General features: G+C 33.1%; 3 protein-coding genes across 5 annotated transcripts; 1 reads left to right on the plus strand and 2 right to left on the minus strand.

Moving 5' to 3' along the window:
- Positions 1-1626: 1626 nt before the first annotated feature.
- Positions 1627-5293, minus strand: LOC146954268 (cation/H(+) antiporter 15-like). Its single transcript, XM_085715620.1, has 3 exons — positions 5095-5293; positions 3193-4188; positions 1627-3001 (listed from the first exon to the last, which is right to left on the minus strand). Exons 1-3 carry the CDS (start codon positions 5278-5280, stop codon positions 1754-1756), a joined length of 2430 nt encoding a protein of 809 aa, XP_085571746.1. The 5' UTR covers positions 5281-5293; the 3' UTR covers positions 1627-1753.
- LOC146954269 (Pentatricopeptide repeat (PPR-like) superfamily protein) lies at positions 4062-14548 on the minus strand. 3 transcript variants are annotated; one of them, XM_085715599.1, is made up of 4 exons: positions 12188-14548; positions 10896-11051; positions 8763-8844; positions 6798-7998 (listed from the first exon to the last, which is right to left on the minus strand). In XM_085715599.1, exon 1 carries the CDS (start codon positions 14307-14309, stop codon positions 12420-12422), a length of 1890 nt encoding a protein of 629 aa, XP_085571725.1. In that variant the 5' UTR covers positions 14310-14548; the 3' UTR covers positions 6798-7998; positions 8763-8844; positions 10896-11051; positions 12188-12419. The 3 variants fall into 3 exon arrangements, with proteins under 3 accessions (XP_085571714.1, XP_085571725.1, XP_085571720.1); XM_085715594.1 differs by having other exon boundaries at positions 8763-8908; XM_085715588.1 differs by lacking the exons at positions 6798-7998; positions 8763-8844 and adding an exon at positions 4062-4188.
- Positions 14549-21348: 6800 nt separating this feature from the next.
- Positions 21349-21773, plus strand: SMAP1 (small acidic protein 1). The gene has a single exon (XM_085715657.1). It carries the CDS (start codon positions 21399-21401, stop codon positions 21639-21641), a length of 243 nt encoding a protein of 80 aa, XP_085571783.1. The 5' UTR covers positions 21349-21398; the 3' UTR covers positions 21642-21773.
- The last annotated feature ends 2951 nt before the right edge of the window (positions 21774-24724 follow it).

Below are 24724 nucleotides of genomic sequence, written 5' to 3' on the forward strand. Positions count from 1 at the left end.
ATGATTCTCCTAGAGTGGAGGGATCAATAAAGCTTTGTGCAGACCTTTACTTTCCCAACATAGTTTTATGATATTTATATTAGCATTTTTAAACCTTGTTTTGCACTAAATATAATTTTGTTTACAAATAAATCATGTGATTGAGTTTACATAGTTAATTAAGAGTTGAGCTTTAGTTAGGGAAGAAAAGAATCATTGAAATAGTAAAACATGCTATAGTTAATTATTTATCCTTGAACATTTTTTGGTTTTGTAAGATTTTTATTTTCAAAATTTCATTTGATCCTTCAGTTTTTAACGTCCAAGTGGTAAATTCTTGTAGTTTTTTTTGGTCCTGGTTTTGTTTCAATACCTATAATATAATATATAGTTTTTAGCTTGAACCTGTAATATAAGGTTTGTGTTCAATTAATATTTGTATGATTTAACTATTAAAAAAACTGAGTTGGTTTCGAAATGTTGTTTCAATCTTCGATCCAAAAATATTTTCCGTCAAGCATTTGATCTATATTTATCATTTGTTAAAGAAAATTAAACTTGCAAGAAAGTTTTTTTTTTTATTTATCAAGAAGTACAATGGCTAGAATTTCACCTTAAGGTGAATAAGTGCGGAGATGTAAATTAGTGGGGAGTCCGGGGTTGGAACCCCTAACCCCTGCATATATTTGCAATGTCCCTACCAACTGAGCTATGTTCACAAGGACAACAAGAGAGAATTCTATAATGTACTAAACATTACTACAAAAAACAACTTAAAATTTTGAAAGATACACGTGAATATATTTCATAAAGCAACAACCAAAAGTCGTGACGGAAAATATTTAGGGACTAAAACTTGACGAATTTTTTTAGAAAAATTCAACCAAATTCGAAAATTTTACAGAGACTTTTTTTTAGAGAATATGGACGGAAAACTTATTTAATCTATAATTAAGTGACTTTAAAGGAGCATGAATTTTAAATTCTTGATTGACAATTTGCTTTGGAAGGTAGTTCACAATTTGGCATTTTAAATTTTATTTTGTTATTTTAAGAATTACATAATTGGCTTTTAAGCCACTTAAATGATTGTTTTGACATATTAAACCACATAATGGTCCATAGCCATTTGTGGCGTTCCCACGACTTATCCAATCGCAGTGCAGCCTTCTCCGCCTCCCCCCCCCCCCCCCCCCCCCCCCCAAAAAAAAAAATACTCCCTCCGTTTCAAAATGAGTGTCGTTTTAGATGTTTACACACATATTAAGAAATGCAATGATTAAAAGAAAGAGAATGGTTATTTTACCAAATTATCCTTATTAACTATTGGTTAGTTTTAAAAGTAATACTTTGGAAGTAGTGTGCTGAGTATTAATTGGAGGGTACAATTGAAAAGAAAAAGTTATTATTGCATTGAAAACTGAAAGTGACATTCATTTTGAAACAAATTTTTTTGGCCAAAGCGACACTCATTTTGAAACGGAGGGAGTACATTTTATCTTAAATTGTGAAGTTTTTATCATTCCCACCTTCAAGACTCCCGATTCAGTTTCACCGACTCCAAGGATCATATTATATCTTGATCGTTCGACTCGGATTAATCGAAATCAATATAACCTAAATTTCTAGATAAAAAACAACAAGATGGAGTCTAAACACTTAAAATTTACAAAAACAAACATCATTTGTTCTAATATACATGATATTCATTAATCCGTGATATCTAATCTAGTAATAGAAATCATCCTAACAGTTACTATTATTGATCTATCATTTACACTACCTCAGGACTATTTTTCATTTCATCATGACATTTATAAACAACACGTTTTCTCCCAACCATGTACTGCTGCACAATAAGCACAGAAGAGTGTGTACCAAAACTAGTTGAAGCTAATATGTCACCTATAACACCAAGTTCAGGATGGTCACACCACTCCAACAACCTCGAAAAGATCGTCGTGTTCTTACCACTGCCTTGTCCAACAATGTACAAATCATATCCAGGTTTATCAATCTCATTAAGAAGTGTTGGAATCTCTTCGCCGGTATCTGAATGCACTTCTTTTTCTGAGTAAACAATTGAATCGTTATTATTCACTGCCTTGTGTCTGAAGGAAAATATATACTCTTCATCCAACTCTTTCTGCATCACACCGTCCATAACAGTCGACAACATTCCATGAGGAGACTTGCTTATTTTCCTTTTCAATACCTTTTCTTCTGCAGCCTTACCTAACAAATGGATCCTCACAACATGTAACCGTGTTCCTGAATGCCCTGCCATTCTCCATGCGATAGACAAGGCTTCACGGTCATCAGGTCCTCCAATGAAGAGGGTTATAATGCGCAACTTTGTTTTTAACAACGATCCTAGTCCACGGTCCACAAAGATCGCTACAGAACAAGGTGCGTGTTGAAGAACATTTTTGTTTATCTCACAATGTTCACTGTGGCTTATTTCTGGAGAACCTCCTACTGTTGAGTACTCTTTGTGAAAGGGAAGGAGAATTAAGCTGGCGCGTTTCTCTTCAGCTACGTTGTAGATGTCCTCATGGATTGTTGTATAGGATGAGACAACACTTGATGTGTCAAATCTAACAGCATTGTATTGTTCTACAAATTCTTTAAATGCAGTAGTTATGATCTCAAACTCTGCTTTTGGGCCATAGTTGGTTGTTTCTGCGCCTACTATGTTGTTTAAATCATCCATCTGGGAAACAAGAATAGCAGTGCCATGTCTAGTGAGTTCAAGAAGGTGAACTGCAGAGACATGTACCGGTGAAATTCTGGTAGCATTTGTGGCTTCAAGGACATGGATCATGTTAGTGGCATGTTTAGCATTGTGGACACAAGCGACGACTCGAAGCTCCATATCAAACCTCAGCTTTTGCACGGTTCTTAATTGCGATTGCATGAATCGGAATTTTGGTTTGTATATGGCATTTATTAAGGGAGAGACTATCACTGTCATCACTATAATAGCAAGCGTCATAACCATGAAAGAATATGGATCCAAAAACTGCAAAGTAAAAAAAAAAAATCGAACATAGTTAAAATTCAAAAGCACTTAATTTAAATTATGCATCACTAGAGAGATAAGGGCGACCTAGTGCACTAGGCTCCCATCATCTTGAACTTGTGACCCTAAATCACAAGACAACATATGAAAAAAGATTGTTGCAAAATAGAAAGCTGGTAGTTAAAAATTACCCTTTTATCCCAAGCAACATTTTGTAGTATGACGGCCATGACGCCCTTGGTGTTGAGAAGCATACCAATGGAAAGTCCATCTCGAGCAGGCATACCAAAAAAGAAAGTGACAATCAAAGAGCTCAAAACTTTTGGTATGCATAACAAAACCATAATAAGCATCATTAAAACTGAATTTGGTGTCTCCCAAAGTACTGGCAAGTCGAGTTTAAAACCAAATCCAGCAAAGTAAACAGGACACAGAATACCAGTAACAAAGTCATCTGACATTTCCATAACCATATCAGCAAACTTTCCATGAGGCAAAATCAATCCGAACACAAAAGCTCCGACAATAGGATGCGTACCAAGAAAATCCGTAATATACGAACAAATAAACAATCCTGTAAATACGTCCAACATATGTGACTTGCGCCACATGTTCTTATTTGTTCGGTTTTCAATGATTGGAGTAAGGATAGGTCTCACCACAGTAAAACAAAAAGCTATGAACAAAAAGGTAGTGATTACTGAGAGATAATAACGTTCTCCCCAATTATTAGCAGCAGGAATCAACAATGTAAACAAAACCCAACCATATGCATCGGTTAACATAGCTGCTGTTAATGTATCCTTTCCAAGCTTTGTATACAAAAGCTTAAGCTTAGCAAGGATTCTAGCAAGGACGGGGAAGCCTGTGACAGAAAGTGTTAAACACCAAAATAGATAAGCTTTAATATGAGTTTTTTCTTTTTTATCTAGAAGTTTTTGTTGCAGAGTAAGAAATCCAACACCAAATAACATTGATGTCACAATGCCAGCAATTGCCATGCTAGTGCCTTTCTTCCTTGATCTTAAGATGGTGTCTGAATTCATCTCTAAACCACTTAGGAACACATAGTACATAATTCCCAAGTTTGAAATGGTTTCAACGGCTAGGATTCCACGTGGATTGTAAAACAAGGTAATTACCCCCTCGAAATATCCCAAGAGACTTCGACTAACAGAAAAACCAGTCTGCATAATAGAAAAGTTCAGAAATTCTTGTTTTTTCCTCTCATTTTTGCAATGCAATCAAAATGTGTGAATGTAGAAATTTCTTAATGTTGAAATTCCATGTGACTCATTACTCCTCGTGTCTCATTTGAAATGTGCACACTTCTTAAGAATATAATTACTTAAGCCAATTTTCAATGGAAACTATTATGTTGAGACTTGAATATCTTTGCACTTCATCTATAATTTGTCAGCAATATACTTACAAGTACTTTAATAAATAAGGGTAACATTCGGATAATAAAAGTAATAAATAAAATGACAAATAATTTAATACAAATAAATATTCTGACATTACCAATGACATGTAGGGGTTGAAACTAGCAAGCATCCCATGGGATTATTATACATGCCAAAACTGCAAACAGTTTCACGCCGTTGTAGCTCCTGAATAAACCCTAGATGCCAAGAAATCTCCTCGAGGAGGACATTTTTTAGATACCATGTTTTGGGCGCAAAACATTGACCAATTAACTTCGCCCATCATTAATCTACGTCAGAGAACCTAGATGCCAACTTTAGTGTATAACATTGTTTTTCTTCCTATCTATAAGACTCGCTACCAAAACCTTAGTTAATGGATCTGATTGCAGTTCGATCACATCAATATAATGTTTCTAATTTTCTCTTCGAAAAGGATTGTGCACCTAAAGAGATTTTAACAACTTCAGGCAGATTCAAACGCCCACTCTTAAGAAACTAAAGTCTCTAAATGAGTTTTTTAATTACTCGTGCCAACTCGAATTGACAACACATTCTTTATATTAAAAAAAAAACAAATAAATTTTATTAAAACTTGTAAATATGTATACACAGAAAAGGATAAATGTCATGTATATTGATGATTCAAATTATGAATATGCTTACCAACATTTGTGCAACAATAAGAGGCACATGAAGAGGCTTGAGGATGAAGAAGAGAAAACGAGAAACCAAAAGATTATAAGCAATTTGAAGACACAAAAGAGGAACACGTTTTATCATAACATCATCAGTCATCCAGATATTGTTTGAAGCACTAAGAGTTACATTATAACATGTATCCATTGCCATCTCTATGTCAATATTTTTTTATGCTAATTCATTTTCTTCATCTTTCATTTAAATAATAATAATGATAATGATTCTCTGCCTGAATGACATACAAGTTATTATGGATATTAATATACTTGAGCTGGCAAATTCAGTTTACATTGTTACCAGTAATGCTGTAATTTTCATATTCTTTGTTGAGATATGGTTATATAACCATTTGATATTAATTTTTGTAATATATTTAAAAACCAATTTGTAGTTATCTAAAACAAATTCAAAATGAGTAGTTATCCTTTAAATATTATGGATTCCTGCGGTATTAAGACATTTAACAACTAATGAGTAGTTATCTAAAACAAATTCAAAATGATTTTTTTTGAAGGAAACAAATTCAAATTGATGAAACTAATTAATTGATGACGATGACATTATTCAAGTGTGTAATTTTTCTATTTAAAGAATTCAAGTATTTTGGATTGATAGGAAATATCTAAATGTTTCTGTCAAAAAAAAGAAATATCTAAATGTATCAATTTATAATCATATCATCAATATTTTTTTTTTGAGAGGATCAATATAATTATTATTATTATTATTATTATTATTATTATTATTATTATTATTATTATTATTATTATTATTCTTGTTGTTGTTGTTGTTGTTGTTGTTGTTGTTGTTGTTAAACATTACCTATTTAACGTATAATTTTACATAATCGTTCTTATGACTAAATTTTTAAGACTTAAATTACTTTCACAAATTAACTCAAATTCAGAAATCATGTATGTTCAATACGTTATTAACTTTCAAGCATATTTAGCATAAAAAATGGTTTAAAACTCGTAGAATCAAAATTTGGTATAAAAAAAAGAGAGAAAAGACGTGCAGTATACAGGATGGATCTATGTTGATGTGAGGGTATGCACTTGTACGCCTTAAAAAAAAGAAGATATTATCCTATACTTTTTTCAGTTTTGCACACCTGAATCTTTAATATTACACTTTGATTCAAAAATATAAATTCTCTGTTAGCAAAAAAATTATTCTCTTTCTTACCTTACCAACATAATACTCAACGATTTTTTATTTTATTTTTAAATAAACGATTTAAATTTTTTGAACATGCTAAAATGAATTATACTTACCAAAACCCAAAAAGTCTTTCTGCACAGTGCAAGAGAAGACTTTGAACAGTTACAAAGTTATACAAATAACAAATAGGCCAAACATCTTTTTTGGTCCTTTAAGTTTGACAAAGATACCGGCTTAGTTTTTAAGTTTTTTAAGTTTCAAATATGTTCTTTAAGTTTTTAAATTATTGAACCTATTTGAAGTTTTTTAAGTTTTTAAACTTCAAATAGGTCCTTAAAAGGATAACAGTACATTAAATTAACAACTTAAAGGACCTATTTGAAACTTAAAAAACTTAAATGACTATCTGGTATTTTTGTCAAACTTAAAGGACCAACGGATGTATCTGGCCTAACAAATAACAAAAACAAGAACATACGACCACAAGCACAAGGGAACATTAATAGGCAACGAAGAGGATTAAGCCTCTAATATGTGTAGTCAAAATCAAACATAGTATATCTTCCTCCTTATGTTGGAATACGCAACTATTCCTATTTCCAAATAACCCAAATGACAGAAAGCCATAATGTTAAAAGCCAGACATGCGTGTTTTGAGAAGCCGCCTAAGCTTGCAAACTGAATAAAATGATCCAAAAGATATTGTTGAGCCACTGTTGAAAAACCTAGCCAGAAAGAAACCTCCTTCCAAATATTACCATAAAAGTCACATGTACCCAAAAGATGATCCCTGTCCTCATTTAAACCACAACCTCCTGAAGAAATTTGATCATTAAGAGATAGCACCCTCCTCTGAAGTAAATTATCTTTTGTTGGTATTCGATTAAGATACAAACGCCAAGCAAACAAATTTATTTTTAACGGAACAACTTTCAATCACTCAAAATGACTGTTCACAATTGAACTATTATCAACGGAATCAAGTCAAACATCCATCGGTCAAACTGTGGTAAGCATTGCTTACCGCATAACAAGTTGAAGAATGAAGCTTCCAAATCCACCGGTCCTCCACACCAACCTGCATGGAATCTGTAGTTAGAAGCTCAACGCCCTCCTCCTCCCAAGCAAACAACCTCCACCCCCCGCACTCTAAATTGAACATCTCAGACACCGAGACTATTTTGTTTTCGGCCAACTCATAAAGTCTCCTAAAACGAACAAAAAAAGGAACACCCTCCTTCCAAGGATCTTTCCAAAAAAGAGTGGAAGATCCATCTCCAACCACCCGACCAGTGTTACCAACCAACCAGCATGACACCCTCAACTACACCATTCAATTGCTGCCACCAAACCGAACCTCTTCCGCCCACAAAACATAACCTACCTTGTTCCTCCCCGTATCTAGCACTAAGCACCCGATACCAAAAACTCTCCCTCTCATCCAAAACCCTCCAACACCATTTACCAATTAATGCTAAATTAAACTCCTTCAACCTCCTAACCCTCAAACCACCTCTATCTTTTATCCTAGAGATAACAACTAATATTCTGCTTAAAAAACAATTAATATTCACATTATAATTTATGAGTAAAAAAGTTACTCCTTACCAACATGATGTTAGGAGTGTTGGCCAACACGAGTCTCTTTAGAAAAAGAACATAGGTTCAATTCCTAGAGTCGTTCATTTGTGAGGTAGCTCAACCCTAAAGATAAAAATAAAAAAAAAATTAGACGTCCTACTACCGATTCAAGAATTATTCTGATAGTTGATCCAAAGAGACAGCCGTGGAAATATCTTTATATAAAAAACAATAGATGTCCCTAATGGGGATTGGGGGTCATGATCTCGCTATTTTCATTCTATTTAATGATGTCATTTCAAAAGTACATCTCAATTATAAAATTTATTTCTGTGATGCCTTTTCTAGTTTGATAGAACATACTCTCACAAATGACAATTTTGAGAAGACACTTACTTTTTACAAGTTAAAAGAATTGCACTTAACTGTGTCTTTTTGGTACAAACACTTAAACTATTTCATATTGAGTTTGAAATTTATTATTTTTGTTTATAATCAAGATTGGAGTATGTTTTATACCGAACACAAATGAAAAATCCATTGCAAGTTGAATGTGGTCTCAGCAGTAGCAAGAAGAACCAAAAGCTTGTTGGATGAACATATGTGATTGAATACTCAACTCCACCAAATTAGTGACAAGAGAATGACTTTGAAAAAAGATAAAAGAGAAAGACACAGAGTTATCAATATGGTCTCATATGGTTAATGATTGTAATTATGATTTTATACAAACAGACTGGACAGTAACCTTATTTTATAACAATACAAGACTGTAAATCCTAATTAATTAGGGGAACAGAGCATGATAAGAACACAGTTGAAACTGAAATGAAACTAATACTAAGAGACCATCTAAGATACTTCAAATAAGAAAGGAGAAGATTTACGTATGGTGCCTTATAAGCTTGGCCCAGCCCCATGCCTTTGCATCTTCTCTTCACAGTTCCATGATTTACCACACCACTCACCCTGCTCACAGCAACACCTTCACTTCAATGATGTATTCTTCGATCGCCGCCATCATTTGACTTAGCTTTCGAAACAATACAAAGTTTTTTAATGTAAAAACCAGAAGACAAAACCTCAATTTTGGAACTTGATTGCCTCATGATTTGAAGTATAACAAAAAATAACTAAAGAGGGCGACAGGAGGCAAAAATTGATTTAGTATGAGGTGTTAGTTAATGATTAACAATCTCGACACTGTAGAAAACAGTGCTCTACTTCTGGTATTTCAAAATAAGCATTTCACCGTGAAACATGATTTTGAACAATTCATACAAGAGAGAGGGTCGGTAAGCATGTGGACATGTTCTATTTTAACAAAGCTAAACTGTGTCTTACAAATCTAATCATATAAATTAAGATATTCTGAGATAATATTAATAAATCATAAGATATTTTAATATCTTCCAACAGAAATACTACTCCGCTCTCAAATATAACTTTGACATTTTTTTCCTTATATTCCAGACTGGAGGGAGTAAATTATTTTTTTGGATAAACAAATGTAGTAGGTTATGCGTTCAAGCTTTGAATTTTGGACCTTCTTAAAACTCTTTCGATGTCCCTTAACTTGTCAACAAAGCTAACCCCTACTTTGTGTGTCAACATCAACATCCAACCTTGGGTGATAGAATGGAGAATGGCTTTCCTAAATTGATTACAGAAGCTCCAAAGGTTTGGCACCATTTTCTAAACATCTTAGCTCAAGTTTCAACAATAATCAGACAGTCTCAATAAATATGTAAACCAATAGTGCTATCTAACCCTAAATCCAAACAGGGGTATCGAAGGTTGATCGCTCTGATCACATCAAAGCTTCAGAATGAAATTTAAAAAAAAAATCTATAACCAAGAAGCAAACTATGTTGTATGTGGCGTTCTCCATTGTGTGAAGTAACAAAATTTCAAACGTTACCAATTTCAAACATCACAAAAACAAATAAAAACAAGTTAAATATTTACCTATTTGTACATAAAAACAAGTTAAATAAAATAGCGCAAAACCCTTTGATGAAAATTAGATAATTCTTTCACCTTTGTTGTTCAAGAGACAATAAAATAAAGTCACATAAACTCAAGCTCAAGCAGACACATGGCAATAAAAAATAAAGCCTCACTAGTAAAGAGTGTTGAGAGATAGAGATCATTTTACCTAATGATATTTTCTCGATCAAATATGAGTATGAAATTGAACTCAATCTAAAGAGAGTTTTTTATTTTCCCAAATGCCTTTTTATTGTAAACCCAGAATTGAATTGTAACAGAAAGAAAACTTTTATTACAAAACTTTGGCTGTTTAAAAAATAAAATAAAAAGGAAAGAATACGAGAGAAAACTCTCCTCCAAAGGTTTCTCATTCTACAACAGGATCCTTTACTCTATTCACTTAACTAACTATCTGCTCTAACAACTTTTAATTACTGTAATCACCCTTTCCAGGCTAGACACAAAGCAGGTATAGACAAAAAAAAAAATACAATGAGTAATTCCAAGGAAATTTGAGACTTTGACACTCCTACTTCCTTTCAACTTTCACACGACCTCACAACTCACGTTCGAATTCCACATCGCAACTCCCAAACTAACAAGTTCTCCAACTAACCCACCTATGGGGCACCTCTGGCCGTAACAGCCCATGATTCATTCCCCTTCTTCCTTGCAAACCAGTGTGATTACAACTCCCTTTTGATAATTTTCCCTTATACAAAGTCTCAAACACGGGTCGCCTTCCTCACCCAATACAATTTTCAGCCATTCAATAGACTGCACTTAGTGCGTCTAAACATATTTCACCGATAATTTCACCGATATTTCAAAGGAATAGTTAACAGATGAAAAAAGATCAAGCATGAATTCCTTTAAAGGTCAAATCTCAGTAAAAAAAGGTGGTATGACAAATAGATAAATTGTGATGTAGAACCTATAATAATATATAGTTTTTGCAACTGATATTTAAAACAAACACTCTGACACATGCAAGTGGGTGGAAACCAATGGCGAGGTAAAAATGAAACCTGTCCGTCGTGTTCATCAGAAATCAATGGCCATGTACAACAGTTTTCCTTCAATATCAGCAAGGCTTAGTCAACAAAAACTTCACTGAGCTCCCGTAGTCACATGGCTATTAAGCCCTTCGCAGAACTGAGTCTGAATCTGACGCTTTCTGGATGCTGCAGATGTTCACAAAAACCAGAGGATTTATAACAAATATAGAATTTCAAAAAGAAAATCAACAACAACAACCAAGACTTTTCCCACTAAGTGGGGTCGGCTACATGGATCAAATTACGCCATAATGTTCTATCATAAACATATCTTCAAAAAGAAAATCAAGAATTAAAAATACTTAATAACAAATTTCAGAGGATTTGGCACTATTTGGATAAGCAACTTAATTAAATGCTTATATCATGAACGCTTTCATAGAAGTGCTTATGTATAAGTTATTTCTTGAACAAAAGAGGAAATAAAGTCAAATTGTTTTCTTATAAGCTATAAGTTGTTTTCATAAGCTATCCTGGAGAGCTTACGGAAATAAATTAAAAACAACTCATGGACATGTCATAAGTTATTTCCATAAGCACTACCAAACAATCTCACAAGTGTGCAAATAAGAAGATAAGTTCAGATAAGTCAATCCAAACAGGCCCTACGACACACGGTGAAGGCATCAAATTTGATGAAATATATGCAACGGGGGTATCTTTTGCTTGAAAAACATCACAATGTGTAATAACATAGCATCCTCTGATGCTCTAGTAAAAATAAAGTAATCACTTATGCTAGGGTAATGTTTGATGCAGACTCAAAGCAAAATATCCATTGGTCTCAAAATTAATGATTGAGGTTTTACTCAATAGATAAAAAATGGTTGACGTAGGCATCACTGATGATATCCTTTGATAATAAGAATTTCTATGGAATGGAATTCTATGAAAGCTGGAACTGTTCATGAATTTTCAATAGGAATCTTCTGGTAGGCTACATCACTGAATTTAATCAAAACATGCCATGACAACAAGCACATCATAAACTTACTATAAATGATAGTGTAGATTCCAAGAGCTAATCAAGTATCACTACTCAAAAGATATTTTATATAGTAATAGTATATACAAAAGGATTTCATACGGATTCAAAAGTATTAACGCTAAAAATTCAAAATTATTTCATGGTTACAGTTATATATAACGTTGGTTACATGCAATGCAAGTATGAGGAATTGAATGCCAACAAAGAATGGCCTTATCAAGTGATAATATGCAAAAGAAATTACAAGAAGAAAAAGAAAAGGTTTGTATATTACCTTGCCGAGACCAGAATATTTGCACATTTTCCTCATTTCCAAGCTCTAATTGGGCACTGTTATAGATCAATTTCCCCTCAATACAGGTCTTCTAGCTTGAGCTTCAAGGAGAAAATCATCATTCTCTCACACCATTACCCACCATTTTCTTTACTTCCTTCCCGTGTGCATTTGACAGACAAAAATTCGACCCTACTAAGCTACCAGAAGTGTATAATTTTGTTTCTCCTATTCATGTTTGCTCTAGACCAGCATGAGTGAGGGGTTTGTGAAAACTACCAACAAGTGAGGTGAAAACTCTATCGTCAGGTATTAGGCCGATTTTCATCATCTCATCATACAGCTTAAAAGCTTCATCCGCTCTCCCCTCCTTGGATAAACCTGATATCATTGATGTATATGTCGCAACATTTCCGGTTATACCCTTTAACCTCATTTCATTGAAAAGTTTAAGTGCCTCATCTACCCTGCCAACAATACATTCCCCATGTATTACTGATGAGTATGTATATAAATCTGGCAATAACCCCTTGTTTATCATTTCAGATTTTATCGTATGTGCTTGCTTCACTTTTTCTTTCTTGCAATACGCGTCGATCAGAGTGTTGTATGTAACAACGTTTGGCACTTCTCCCTTTTTCTCCATATCCCTAAATAACCTCTCAGCTTCTGCAAGGTTTCCTTCCTTGCAGTATATCTCGATAAACATAGTAAAAGTCACAACATTTGGTTCCACACCTTTCTCTACCATTGAATTTAAAGTACACTTGGCTTCATCATACCTATGCAATTTACAGAGCCCATTTGCAAGAATGTTGTACGTAAAGACATCTGCGTTGATTCCTTTCTTTTCCATGATCGCTTGCAGCCTCAAAGCTTCATCCATCTTTCCTCGTCTGCAGTAACCATCCATCATTGTGTTAAATATCACTAGATTTAGGTCAACTCCCTTACTTTGCATCTCTTCCAACAAGATTTTAGCAGCTTCCATTTGACCTGTCTTGCACACTCCACCAATCAAGGCACCATACGTATGCGCATTAGGAACAATGTCTCTCTGACTCATCTCGTCAAACAAAGCAAAAGCCCTTTTCATATTTCCTAACCTACAACTCCAACTTATCATCGACGAATAAACATAAACATCCATTTCTATATTTTTTTCACGCATTTCCTCGAATATCTTCTCAGCTTCCTCAATATGACCAGAACTCGAATACCACTGAATCAAAATACTATAAGTAGCCACACTAAAAACAACTCGATCCTTCTCCATCAACTTCAATATCTCATCAACTCCCTTTCGATCCTTTCTCCCAACATACGCATTTAACAATGTATTGTAAGTAAACACATTCGGTTTCACAATACCTTTCCCCGCCATCTCATCCATCAACTCCTTAGCTTTCTCAACCTCTCCTCTCCGACACAACACGTCAATCACAAGTGTCAAAGACTGAACCCTAATTTCAATTTTATTTGAATCAACCATACGACGGAAAAACCTAAGACAAAAATCAACCTCACCACATCTCTTCAAAGCAAGCAAAAGCACAAAACAAGACCTCTCCTCTATCACCAACCCCTTTTCCTCCACATAATCATAAACCCTAATTGCCTCATCAAATAATCTATTATCAGAACAAACCCTAAACAGCATATCACAAAACTTTTCAATAAAATGTGGCTCGAATTCATCAACCAAATCAACAATTCTCGAAACAGGACAAGGAATATCGGAATCAGTAACCAAACCATTCAAAATAGTCTTCATGGTGGCGAATTTCCGAGCTTCGTAGAGTCGAGAAATGAGAATGAAATGAGCCTTGAGGTCAGGTTTGAGTGAAATGTTGGAATGTTGGGTTCTGAGGAAATGGAAAAAGGCTAAACAAGAGTGAGGTTGGAGAATAGGGTCAGAGAGAACACGGTAAGTAACATGGGGGGTGATGCAGGAGATCATTGAATGAAGTTCAGGATTATTACTGGGTTTGGAATAATTGGGGTTAGTTGAATTGATGAGGGTCTGAGTAATCTTATGAACAATTCCATTTGGTTGGTGTTGTTTTGAAGGAAAGGAAACAGTTTTGTTGAAAATACTGAGAAGGGTCTTGTGGGAAGTCATTGTTTTGGTTTAATAAAGGAAATTCAAAGAATAATTAAGAAAGAGAGTGTTGAAAATTTGGGTGAAGAGAGATTAAGATTGTTACACGAACCTTTTTTTGATGGTTATTTGGTAAGATGCACCGCGTATTGAGTTGAGTATTAAGAACTGAATCAATCAATCTACCGATGAAGAAGAAGAAGAAGAAGAACAAATGAACAATAGTTGCTGCAGTGTTATGAATCACTTTTTACCATCATTGATATGAATCACTTTTAATCAGAAATTATCCAAACATAAATTATTTTATCATAAACTCACTTCTAACTAAAATTAATTTTACAAAATCAATTCATTCAAAATCAATTTTCACGGTCGCATAACCAAACACACAGAATGTAAGTGCAAGGAGATTCGTGTAGGGTATTTTCAAAACAATTTCGGTTAATTTAAGATTTTCGTCTCCATTATTAAATTTGTGACTTTGATCACTAATTTTTTTTTTAAAATTTCACCTTTTACCCACCCTTGGAATTGGATGGAAATGGATTGAATGCACTAAGCTTGAGTGCAATCTAGCTGCACTCGACTCACAACCATCTGATCAAAATCATATGGTTCAAATTCTAATACAATATTGATTTTCTTTATATATATATATGGGGTTTGCTAGAACACAGCCACTAGTTTTCATGTGGGAGTGTTTTAGAAAGTAAATAACTAAAAAGTGGTTAAATACACCTTAAGGTGTATGTTGCTATAACACACCTTCTAACAAAAACAAGTGGGTGTGTTCTAGCAAATCCTATAGGCATTTGCTAGAACACACCCACTAGTTTTTATGTGGGAGTGTTTTAGCAAGTAAATAACTAAAAAGTGGTTAATTACACCCTAAGGTGTAGCTTTGCTAAAACACTCCCACATAAAAACTAGTGGGTGTGTTCTAGCAAACCCCATATATATATATATATATATATATATATATATATATATATATATATATTGATCTTCAGATCTGAATCATGTGATATTAAGTGGTTGGTCTCGATCTACATACTACATGTAATTATGGGTAGGACGTGCTTGTGGTTCGTAAACTTAACTGAACCATGTTAATGTTTTAGTTCAGTTTTTTAACATCATAAAAAATAATAAAGCAAGGTTAGTTTTTGAGCAAGTATGACATTTGTCATCTTCTAAGAGTTTCCTTCCTTAATACTCTTTCTAATTATTACTTAATAAGGAAACTATTATATTTCTTATTTTTATTCTTTTTTCAAATAATTTTATTGTAAAAAGATTTTCAATCTTTTAATTTCCAATAGTCCTACATAACCACAAACCTTTATTTTTTCTATGCATTGAGGTTGTTCTTGTTGAGGCAAAATCCCTAATTAATTTTAAAGATAATAAACTTTAATGATTAAGGATTAAATGAACGTTGATTAATTTCTTGGTATTTAACTTGTGCTCTTGAGTGTTTTACTAAGACAGGAACAAAGTTTAAATCATACCAAGATACAAGAAATCAAAGGACATTGAATTCATGAACTAACTCTGAAGTTCAGAAAGTTAGTTCAAAATGTTGATCAGTAAGTTGATCAGAACTTTCTGATGGAAGTTCAGAAGGGTGTTCATAAGGAAACCCAGATTCATCAAGAACGTGAAGAACATGTAAGTACACTTGACATGAATAAAAGGTCCAGAAAAGTACATCTGCATGGATCTATCAACAAATAAAGGCATGGACAAGGAACTATGTAAAAAGGATCTTTAATGTTCATCTAAGACTATGAACATTAAAGTACTAGGAATATTCCAATGAGAATATTATCCTAGATGATGCATTCACTGCACTTCAGTTGTGTCTTTAATATTAGGATTAATTATATCAAAAGTAAGTCTTACAAATCATCCTAAAGTAAGAACAAATGGAATTCTGAAGGTCAGAATGTTCAGCTCTGCACATGCTTCCAGCTATGAACAATGTAGTTGGTGAAAAGTTAGCAAGCAAAGCAAAATGAGATCTTGCATCAGAGATAACATGTCCTCTGATAAGAATCAAGCAAATCTCCTAGAAGCATGGGCCTGAAGCTGCAGATTCACTATCCTCTCTCTCCTGCACAATGTCCAAGACAAATTTGGTAACTTTATCCTACTTTGTCCAGCAACTTTTGATGCATATGGAGAAGTAACTTTTTAAGGATAAAACCTGAACAAATCTCATGTCACGTATTGGACAAACCCAGAAACTCATCAGACATTCATCATTGATGAACCCATATGAAGAGCATCATGAATATCAAACATTCTGATGAAGAACACAACAACATGTTGATGTTCATCCTGAGAACACAACAACATTCTGATGGTCAGAATGTTCACCCAGATTTTTAAGTAAAAACTTGTGGGGTCCAGGACACGTGGCATAACACCATTGAAAAATATGGGAACCAAGGATTCCCAATGTCACATTCCTTGAAATAAATTTGCAATCCATGAAACAAACAACCAGTAGTAGTGCTAAACTGCTAGTTAATGAATAATGAATAATGGTAAAGGAAATAGCTTTTAATCAGATTTTTTTTTTATTATCGATGTGAATCCTATTGTTTTTTGAAACTGCCTTCATGCTTTGTTACAATAGGTAGCTAGCTTGGTCTTCTTGGAGTAGTTTTGGATTGAAGGCAGAATATTTTGGTTCAGGCCTGCAAAATTTTGCAGCAAGTGGTGTCATGTTTTAATGCAGCAAGGGAGCCGGTCAAGTGCACATTCAATGTTTTCTTTTCAATTAAACAAATTGTCACATTATAGGCTTATGGAAAGTGATGAAAGGCGTGTTTTAGTGATGGATTGGAAATGGTTTGCTAAAGTTATGTTGTTGTAAATGGTGAATAACACTTAATTATAAAATGATGGGTCTCTTGGTGAGGAGGCTTTGAAGATCATGATTGATGTAGCAAAGCTTGCTCCAGTTTTGTGGATTTATTACTTAGAATTTTAAGGAAATGGATGTTTGTCTTGGTACTGGTTGTGTGACAACCCATATAATTTTTTTTGCTAAGCAAGGAGTAATGGCAGACATCGGGAGGAAACACCGACATATCAATTAGGTTGGCATCTGGGAAACCTCCGTAATATGCCGTCAAACTCTAAAATTTTATTAAAAAAAGGAAAAATATATACAAGAAGAGGGGGGACTAGGCCAAAACCCTCAGAAAAACAAACAAAAAATGTTGAAATAAACTACTACAGACTAAGAAAATCTGTAGTTAAACAAACCAACTCCATCACGACGAAATCCATATGCAACTGATAATCAGCCGGAAGAGTTTCTAACCAAAAAGAACTTTGAATCCCATGACCCATATTCGCCACTAACAGAATCATTTGGAAGATGGAAGACCACCCTTTGCATGGGTTTGATAGGGCGTGCCAATGATTTGCTTTTTACGATTTTGCTTCTGCGCCTTGGTAAGAACTTGAGTGAAGCCTTCATCAGCCATTCGTTGATCATATTCACGGATTCTGGCCCATAAATCAAGACCATTTTGTATGTTCCTGCTAACATGTTGCTGTACGGGTAAATTTACCTCTACATCATCTGTAACAACAGACCCTTCAATTTGAGCAGTGTCCTCGTTGTTATTATGAATTGCGTGCTGAATTTGTGGTACAGAATGCTCGGACGCTGCAACATTGAAAACTTGCTCTATGTTTGCACCATCAGTTATCTCTTCCAATACATGTACGGAGGTGCTAGGCAGGCATTCCTTAATTTTCTGCCAAAGATCAAGATCATGTTGAATTTGAGGATTAGGATGTGTCATTCCTTCTGCTCGGACAACCCATATAATTAAGTTATGGTGTTTTTAACATTATCTTTTGGTCCAAAACTATAGTAAGGAAGAGGGAAAATGGAGAGATAAAATGGAGAGGAGCCTAACCCATCTTATATATATGGTTGTATTGAAGCTTCTATGTACTTTGTAAATGTTGTATTGAGGTTTTTTTTTCCCTTTTTTGTCTTTTTAATAAATTATAATGCTTATAATTAGAATGTGAACAAAGAATAATTATATTGCTTATATTGAATTATATTGCTTATATTGATGATAATTCTGATAATTATATTTAAATCTCAAAAGTATAATTCAAGAAAGAATGTAAGACTTCAAATCTAAATTTATATTGCTTATATTGAATTATATTGCTTATATTGATGATAATTCTGATAATTATATTTAAATCTCAAAAGTATAATTCAAGAAAGAATGTAAGACTTCAAATCTAAATTTACCCTAAAGATTCTTCTTTTTTGTAAAATTATTTTTATATTTTTGGGTTTGTTTGTTTTAAGAAAGATTAGGAAATTAAGACACGTTAATATCTAAATAAATATTTATTATTTGATGAGATTTTTAATATGAAAAAACATGTAAACCATTTTAGACCCGTTTGGATTAGCTTATTTCAGAGCTTATATAAAGCAGCTTATGCAAATAAATATGTTTTTATGTATTATTTATAAGTTTTTAAGATAGTTTATGAAAAAATAGTTTATGAAGATACGATTTTCGTTGGTGAAAGATTAAAAATTAAAATAAAAGCTTATTTATTTACATAAGCTATTTTGCATAAGCTCGAAATAAGCTCAAACCAAACAGGGCCAATATAAGATGAAGCTTAAATATCCTTTCAATTTTTATTTTTTTTTGCATTTGTATTATACTTCTAGAACCTTTCATCAAATCTAAAATAATTTGAGATATGAAGTATAAAATATTTTGTTCAAAAAAAGATATTTTGTTTAACGGGTATCCACACTAGTAACTTTAGCATCATACCTAAACGCTCTTTTCACCATTGATCTAATGACCGTAAATTTAATGGCTCGGATGGATGAAGGGCAAATTAATAGTAAGTTGGTGGTCTACGATATTTATAGTGTGGGTCTCCAAAAAAGGCTGAAAATTATATCTATACATTTATAATAAAAAATATAATAAAATTAATAATAATCTAGATAATAATTTAAATAAAGGAAATTTGGTTATAAATTTAAAAGAGATAGTAGCATATTAAATTTCATACTTTTCTTTCAAAAAAAAAATATATTAAATTTCATACTTTAAATTAGGTTATAGATTTGTAATCTTTTCAATTTAAGCTTATTAATTTCATACTTTAGGGCTATCTCAACTAGTACAAATTAGAATTAGAATGTTTTGTAAGTACAAATCAATTAATAGCTACAAGGGCAATTTTACTTAAGGGTCAGGGTTCGGACCCCAAACTCATCACATCTTCACATTTAAATTTTTTTAATCCCAACCATTAGTATACTTGATAAAAAAATTATAATTATAATATGATATTATATATAATCAAATTATTTAAGAGTTCAATGGTGGTGGGTTGACAATCCAAAATAACTTTGCACACACAATCAATCAAAACATTTAGAATTGTCACATCAGTTAAAAACTAATCAATAATTTAATTGATGTGACTGTTCTAAATGTTTTGATTGGTTGTGTATGTAAAATTGTTTTGAACTGTCAACTACTACCATTAAACTCATTATTTAAAGTACCATGTTAAATATGAAAAATGAGTTTAATTAAAAAAAAATACTTTTTTACTTATTTAAATACATTATTCGTGAAATAGATTTTTTTTGGTTACATTCGTGAAATAGATATGTAAACAGACTAGTAATTTATCTTCCTAAAAAAATAGATTTGTAATTTATCATGCTTCCAAAAGGTCGGTTAAGAAAAAAAAAAATATGTCATTTTTTTTGACAAAATCAAAACGATATTCATTCATTCAAATTGATAGAGTATATCAGATACAAAAATCGCTAAAAATGTAAAGGATAAATTTGCGAACAAACTCACAGCACCCAAGTTAATAGCATACAACAACAAAATGCCTACAAATAATATGATAAAATATAAGTCACCGAAATACCCATACTTCCGGATCTGCAACATTGACGCCGAAATCGTTGATTGAATATGTAATTGACTGATGTCAATCTTTCAATAGAAACTAAACGAACACCACGACAAGACGCGAAATCAAACGCCACACAAAACGACTAACAACACAACGACGCAATTAGACGACGAAATCATAAAAACACAAAAGGAAAAGCTTGATATTTGTGAAAACCACTTATTTAGATTGAAAGAAAGGAGGAAAAAAGAAGTAGAGGGGTGATTTTAGGTCAAAAAATGACCTAAAACAACCCCTCCTCGGTGAATGAACGAGAAAGAAAGTTTAGAGAGAAGTTGAAGTTTCTCTCACTATAAAACTCGGGACGAATGTGTTGAATGCATTCATGTCTATGATAGACTATTAGTTTTAGACCATTACTTTTCTCACTCTATGTCATTCTCACACGCCCTGCAAAAAAGACGAAAATACTCCTGGTTCGGATTATATAATCCAAACGAGATTGTTAGCATATTTTGGATCTTAAAATCTGAATTACATCGATCTATGATTTTTTGTGTTTTCTTTGATATCAAAGGTCTTTGTTGACCGTCATATAATCTCTGCATAAGCTGCAAAGCAATTGCAGGGATTATATGTATGGTCAACAATAACCATGACACAATAAACACTTCTAAAAAACTAAAAAATGTTGAAGATAATGTAAGAAAAGAGGTGAGTTGAAGAATGAAGGAATTTGTTGAATTTTATGTGTATCATTTTTGTTCTTTTATTTTTGTTTATATTTAAATTTATTTTATGATTTTGACATCTAAATAATATAAAATAAACCAAAGTGTATTTAAATTCTGAGTAGCAAATTCGGATTATAAAACCCACAAGATATTTTAGGAAATTTACAGGACGCGCGAGTAACACATAAGGTGGAAAAAGTAATGATCTTAATTTTATTTTACATATCAGACTTGAACCTTTAAAAAAAAAATAGTTTGGCCCAACTTATTCCAAATTAAGTTATTTATTATTTAATTAATTAATTAAATTAGTAATTCACCATTGAAGTGCCTATAAAAAACGACATCGTATATTGAAAAGCCATTATTACTCTATCGTCTGATCGAAATATAAAACCCTAATCGATAAACGATGAACGACGTAAAGTACCAATTCGATTTACGAAGGAGAGAAAAAGATAGTCGAAGAATGAGAACAATGGATTTGTTCGGAGAGGAGATGGAGGATCAGATAACAACCATGGCTATGGATGTTGATGACGTCGACAATTTCGATATCTTATCCGAAGGTATTGCCGTCAATGATAGCAAAGTCGCTGATGCTGATTTCTTCAATTCCTTCCAAGATGATTTCGATGATGCTGATATCAACTAGTTTGTTAGGTTTTTTTCATATGGATTAGAAAAGATGAAGCTGAAATTCATGTAGTACTTTGCTTTTTTGGATTTTTCTGTTAATATGATGGTGAATCTTTGGTGATTAATCGGATTTATTTCTTGTTTTGAATTCTGTGTTTTAATTTGTGTTAGTTTTTTTATGTGTGATTGATTATGATTATGATATTAGACTTATGATTGTTTGTGATTTTGTTAACGGTATTTTTAGGGTTTGTTTGATTTTGGTGCGATGATTGGTTTCTTAGGTTTTAATGCGTTTTAGATGAGAAAGGTTATTTTTAGAGTTGCTTGAGTTGAGGCACTGTTAATCTGTTGGGAAGATTTTCTTGTTGTAGCTTTTATGTTTGAAACCTATGAAGCAGCACGGACACAGCTAATAACTTGAAAAAATCGCATAATTTAGTGTAATTACAAGTGTCGGTGTCATGTCGGTACGTGTCTGACACCGGGACACGCCTAATCCAAGGAGTGCCAGTGCTTCATAGTTTGAAACTATACACTTGATTGAATTTACGGTTTTTCACTTTTGATCTGGTTTTCTTGAGTTGTCCGACATGCCTCGTATAGTTATAGAGGTGTGTGGGACACTGATGCATTTCGGACACCGCGACACGTGTAGTTATAGAGGTGTCTGTGCTTCATAGGTTATAGCCGTTATTCGACAACACTTTAGATAGCATAGAATGGAACAATGGTGATTTGTTATTGTTCTGTTAGGCTATAGCTGCTTTTTGACAACATTGCCCTCTAGTTGGAAAATCTCACATTCGTCGCAGTTATGCAGTTTAGACTGATTGATCAATGACTTACATTTCAACTGCATATTTTGAATCAATTTACACGTTGAAACATTAGCTGCTTGATCAGCCAATCTAAGATGCAGGGTACAGCAAATATGGGATTTTCCAACTGCAGGAACTGAATATTGATAGTTTAAGAAGTATTATTATTCAACTAATTAACAACATAACAATTAGAAAGCTAGCACCCTACTCTTTTGAACACACTGTTTAATATGCGTTTTATTGTTAATTGGTTCATTTTTCAAAAGGTCATACACTTTTTAACAAGTGATAAATTGTGGTGATGCCTTTCTAAAAGCGGGATCAATCAATAAGACTGGTGTAAGCAGCACCAAAATCATCTTATACAATTAAATTGTGTTGTTTTTTCTCGTCATATATATTTGTATGAAAAGGTCTGCTGTAGCTGTAAATAGATTTTTAATGAGGTATAGGTAGTAGTCTTGTTTCAAGAAGGAAGCACCTATAGCTGCAAGCACAGTCATACATATATATACTATTGATGAATGCTTTGCGCTAAATTTAGCAAAGTTACAATGCTTGTATGTCGTTGCTCTAGCGAGATATAGTACATGCATCTTTGATTTCCCAATATCATAATTGCTAACTGCTGTGAACACTTAGGAAGTGTCGTGAATTGCAGCTTAATGTTCAAAATCCGCTTAAGGTGTTATAGCCTTTATTTGACAACACTTTGCACTATATAGTGCATTATGGAATATTAGTGATTTGTTTGAATTCTGTTACAATATAGCTGCTACTTAACTACAATGTCTTCTAGTTGGAAAATCTTGCAGGAAATACATTCGCCACGGTTACACGTTTTAGGCTGTTTGATTATTCACATTGCAACTGTGTATTTTGAATCGATATTTTGAATCGATTTATCTTCTTCAGACGGTCTGAGATGTTTGACTGTGGCAAACGAGTGATTTTCCTATTGCAGGAAATTCATATTTGAACATATTGTTGCTATTAGCAATTTCAAAAGTGTTATTCAACTAGTTAGCAACATAGGCTTTTGTAAATACTGTGCAACACATTTTTTTATGGTTGATTGCTTCATTTTTCAAAAGGTATGCACTTCTAAAGAAGTGATCAATTGTGGTGATGACTCTAAAAATTGGATCGACCATAAAGACTGGAGAGTGTGCTTATAGCTTTTGTTTCTCACTATAGCCAGAGTTATAATTTTTTGGCTTAAATATGAAAATAGTCCCTGCAAATATCTGACATTTTGGTTTTAGACCCCGTAAAAATATTTTTTTTGTTTTAGTCCCTGCAAATATAAAAAATTTGGTTTTGATCCTTGGTATTTTGTTTTAGTCCTTGTAAAATTGATTCATATTGGATTTGGTTGGATTTGGTCCTTGTAATATGTAGAATATTTGATTTTAGTCCCTCAAAATGTGGACTAAAATGAATATTATAGGGACCAATTTCAATATGAAATGATTTTACAAGGATTAAAACAAAATACAAAGGACCAAAACCAAATATTCTATATTTGCAGGGACTAAAACCAAAAAAATATTTTTACAGGGACTAAAACAAAACGCCAGATATTTGCAGGGACCATTTCCATATTTAAGCCTAATTTTTTTGGATACCAATAGAAACTTTTATTAACCAAAGCAGTACCAGAATCATCTTTTAGGACTAAATTTCACTAAGTGAATCTTCTTTGATTTCCCAAATTAACAATTGCTGTCAGAACTGGTCTCTTCATTTTTCATGGAACCTTGCTTTACTTGCAAGTCAATTATATCACGTTAATCTCAGGTGAAGTTTTATGTTATCTTGATAAAAAAAACTTGAATATTTGGTGGTTTTGAAATGGTGTTATGATTCAGCAGTGTCCACTGTTGTAGTTTTATTTGTCTCGTTTGGTTACTTGTTCTGGCAACGAGTTTCTGTGTTTTAGTCATTTAAATTGAAAAGCTTTCCTGATTGATATTTGTGGCTCAGTAAACAGTTGAGGTCTTACAAAAATTTGTACAAAAGTTTCCAAGCTCGCAAACCATGTGATGAATATTGATTTGTTCAAATACAATGTGTGCCCAAAAATTGTTGCCGTAAAAGATTTAACTTAGCTAACTCACAATGTATCTTGAAAGCTATCTCTTCGACTGCCTTACTCGAGAAAACAACACATGTTTTCCCACTTGACTGCAAATTCAACAAGCGTTCAAATACATGGCTTCACTAACAAAGTAACAATAAACGTATTTTTCTCACCAAGTTTTAGTGCAACCGG

The sequence above is a fragment of the Medicago sativa genome, chromosome 1 (assembly GCF_051527215.1).
Source record: "Medicago sativa cultivar Bolivia chromosome 1, Bolivia_mono, whole genome shotgun sequence".
Classification (NCBI taxonomy): domain Eukaryota; kingdom Viridiplantae; phylum Streptophyta; class Magnoliopsida; order Fabales; family Fabaceae; genus Medicago; species Medicago sativa.

Coding starts and splice junctions, on each gene's coding strand:
- LOC146954268 (XM_085715620.1), bottom strand. CDS start 5,280: ATGGCAATGGATACATGTTATAATGTAACTCTTAGTGCTTCAAACAAT. Junction 4,189..5,094: donor TTATTGTTGCACAAATGTTG/GTAAGCATATTC, acceptor TCTATTATGCAG/ACTGGTTTTTCTGTTAGTCG. Junction 3,002..3,192: donor ATGTTGCTTGGGATAAAAGG/GTAATTTTTAAC, acceptor TTTACTTTGCAG/TTTTTGGATCCATATTCTTT.
- LOC146954269 (XM_085715588.1), bottom strand. CDS start 14,309: ATGACTTCCCACAAGACCCTTCTCAGTATTTTCAACAAAACTGTTTCC.
- SMAP1 (XM_085715657.1), top strand. CDS start 21,399: ATGAACGACGTAAAGTACCAATTCGATTTACGAAGGAGAGAAAAAGAT.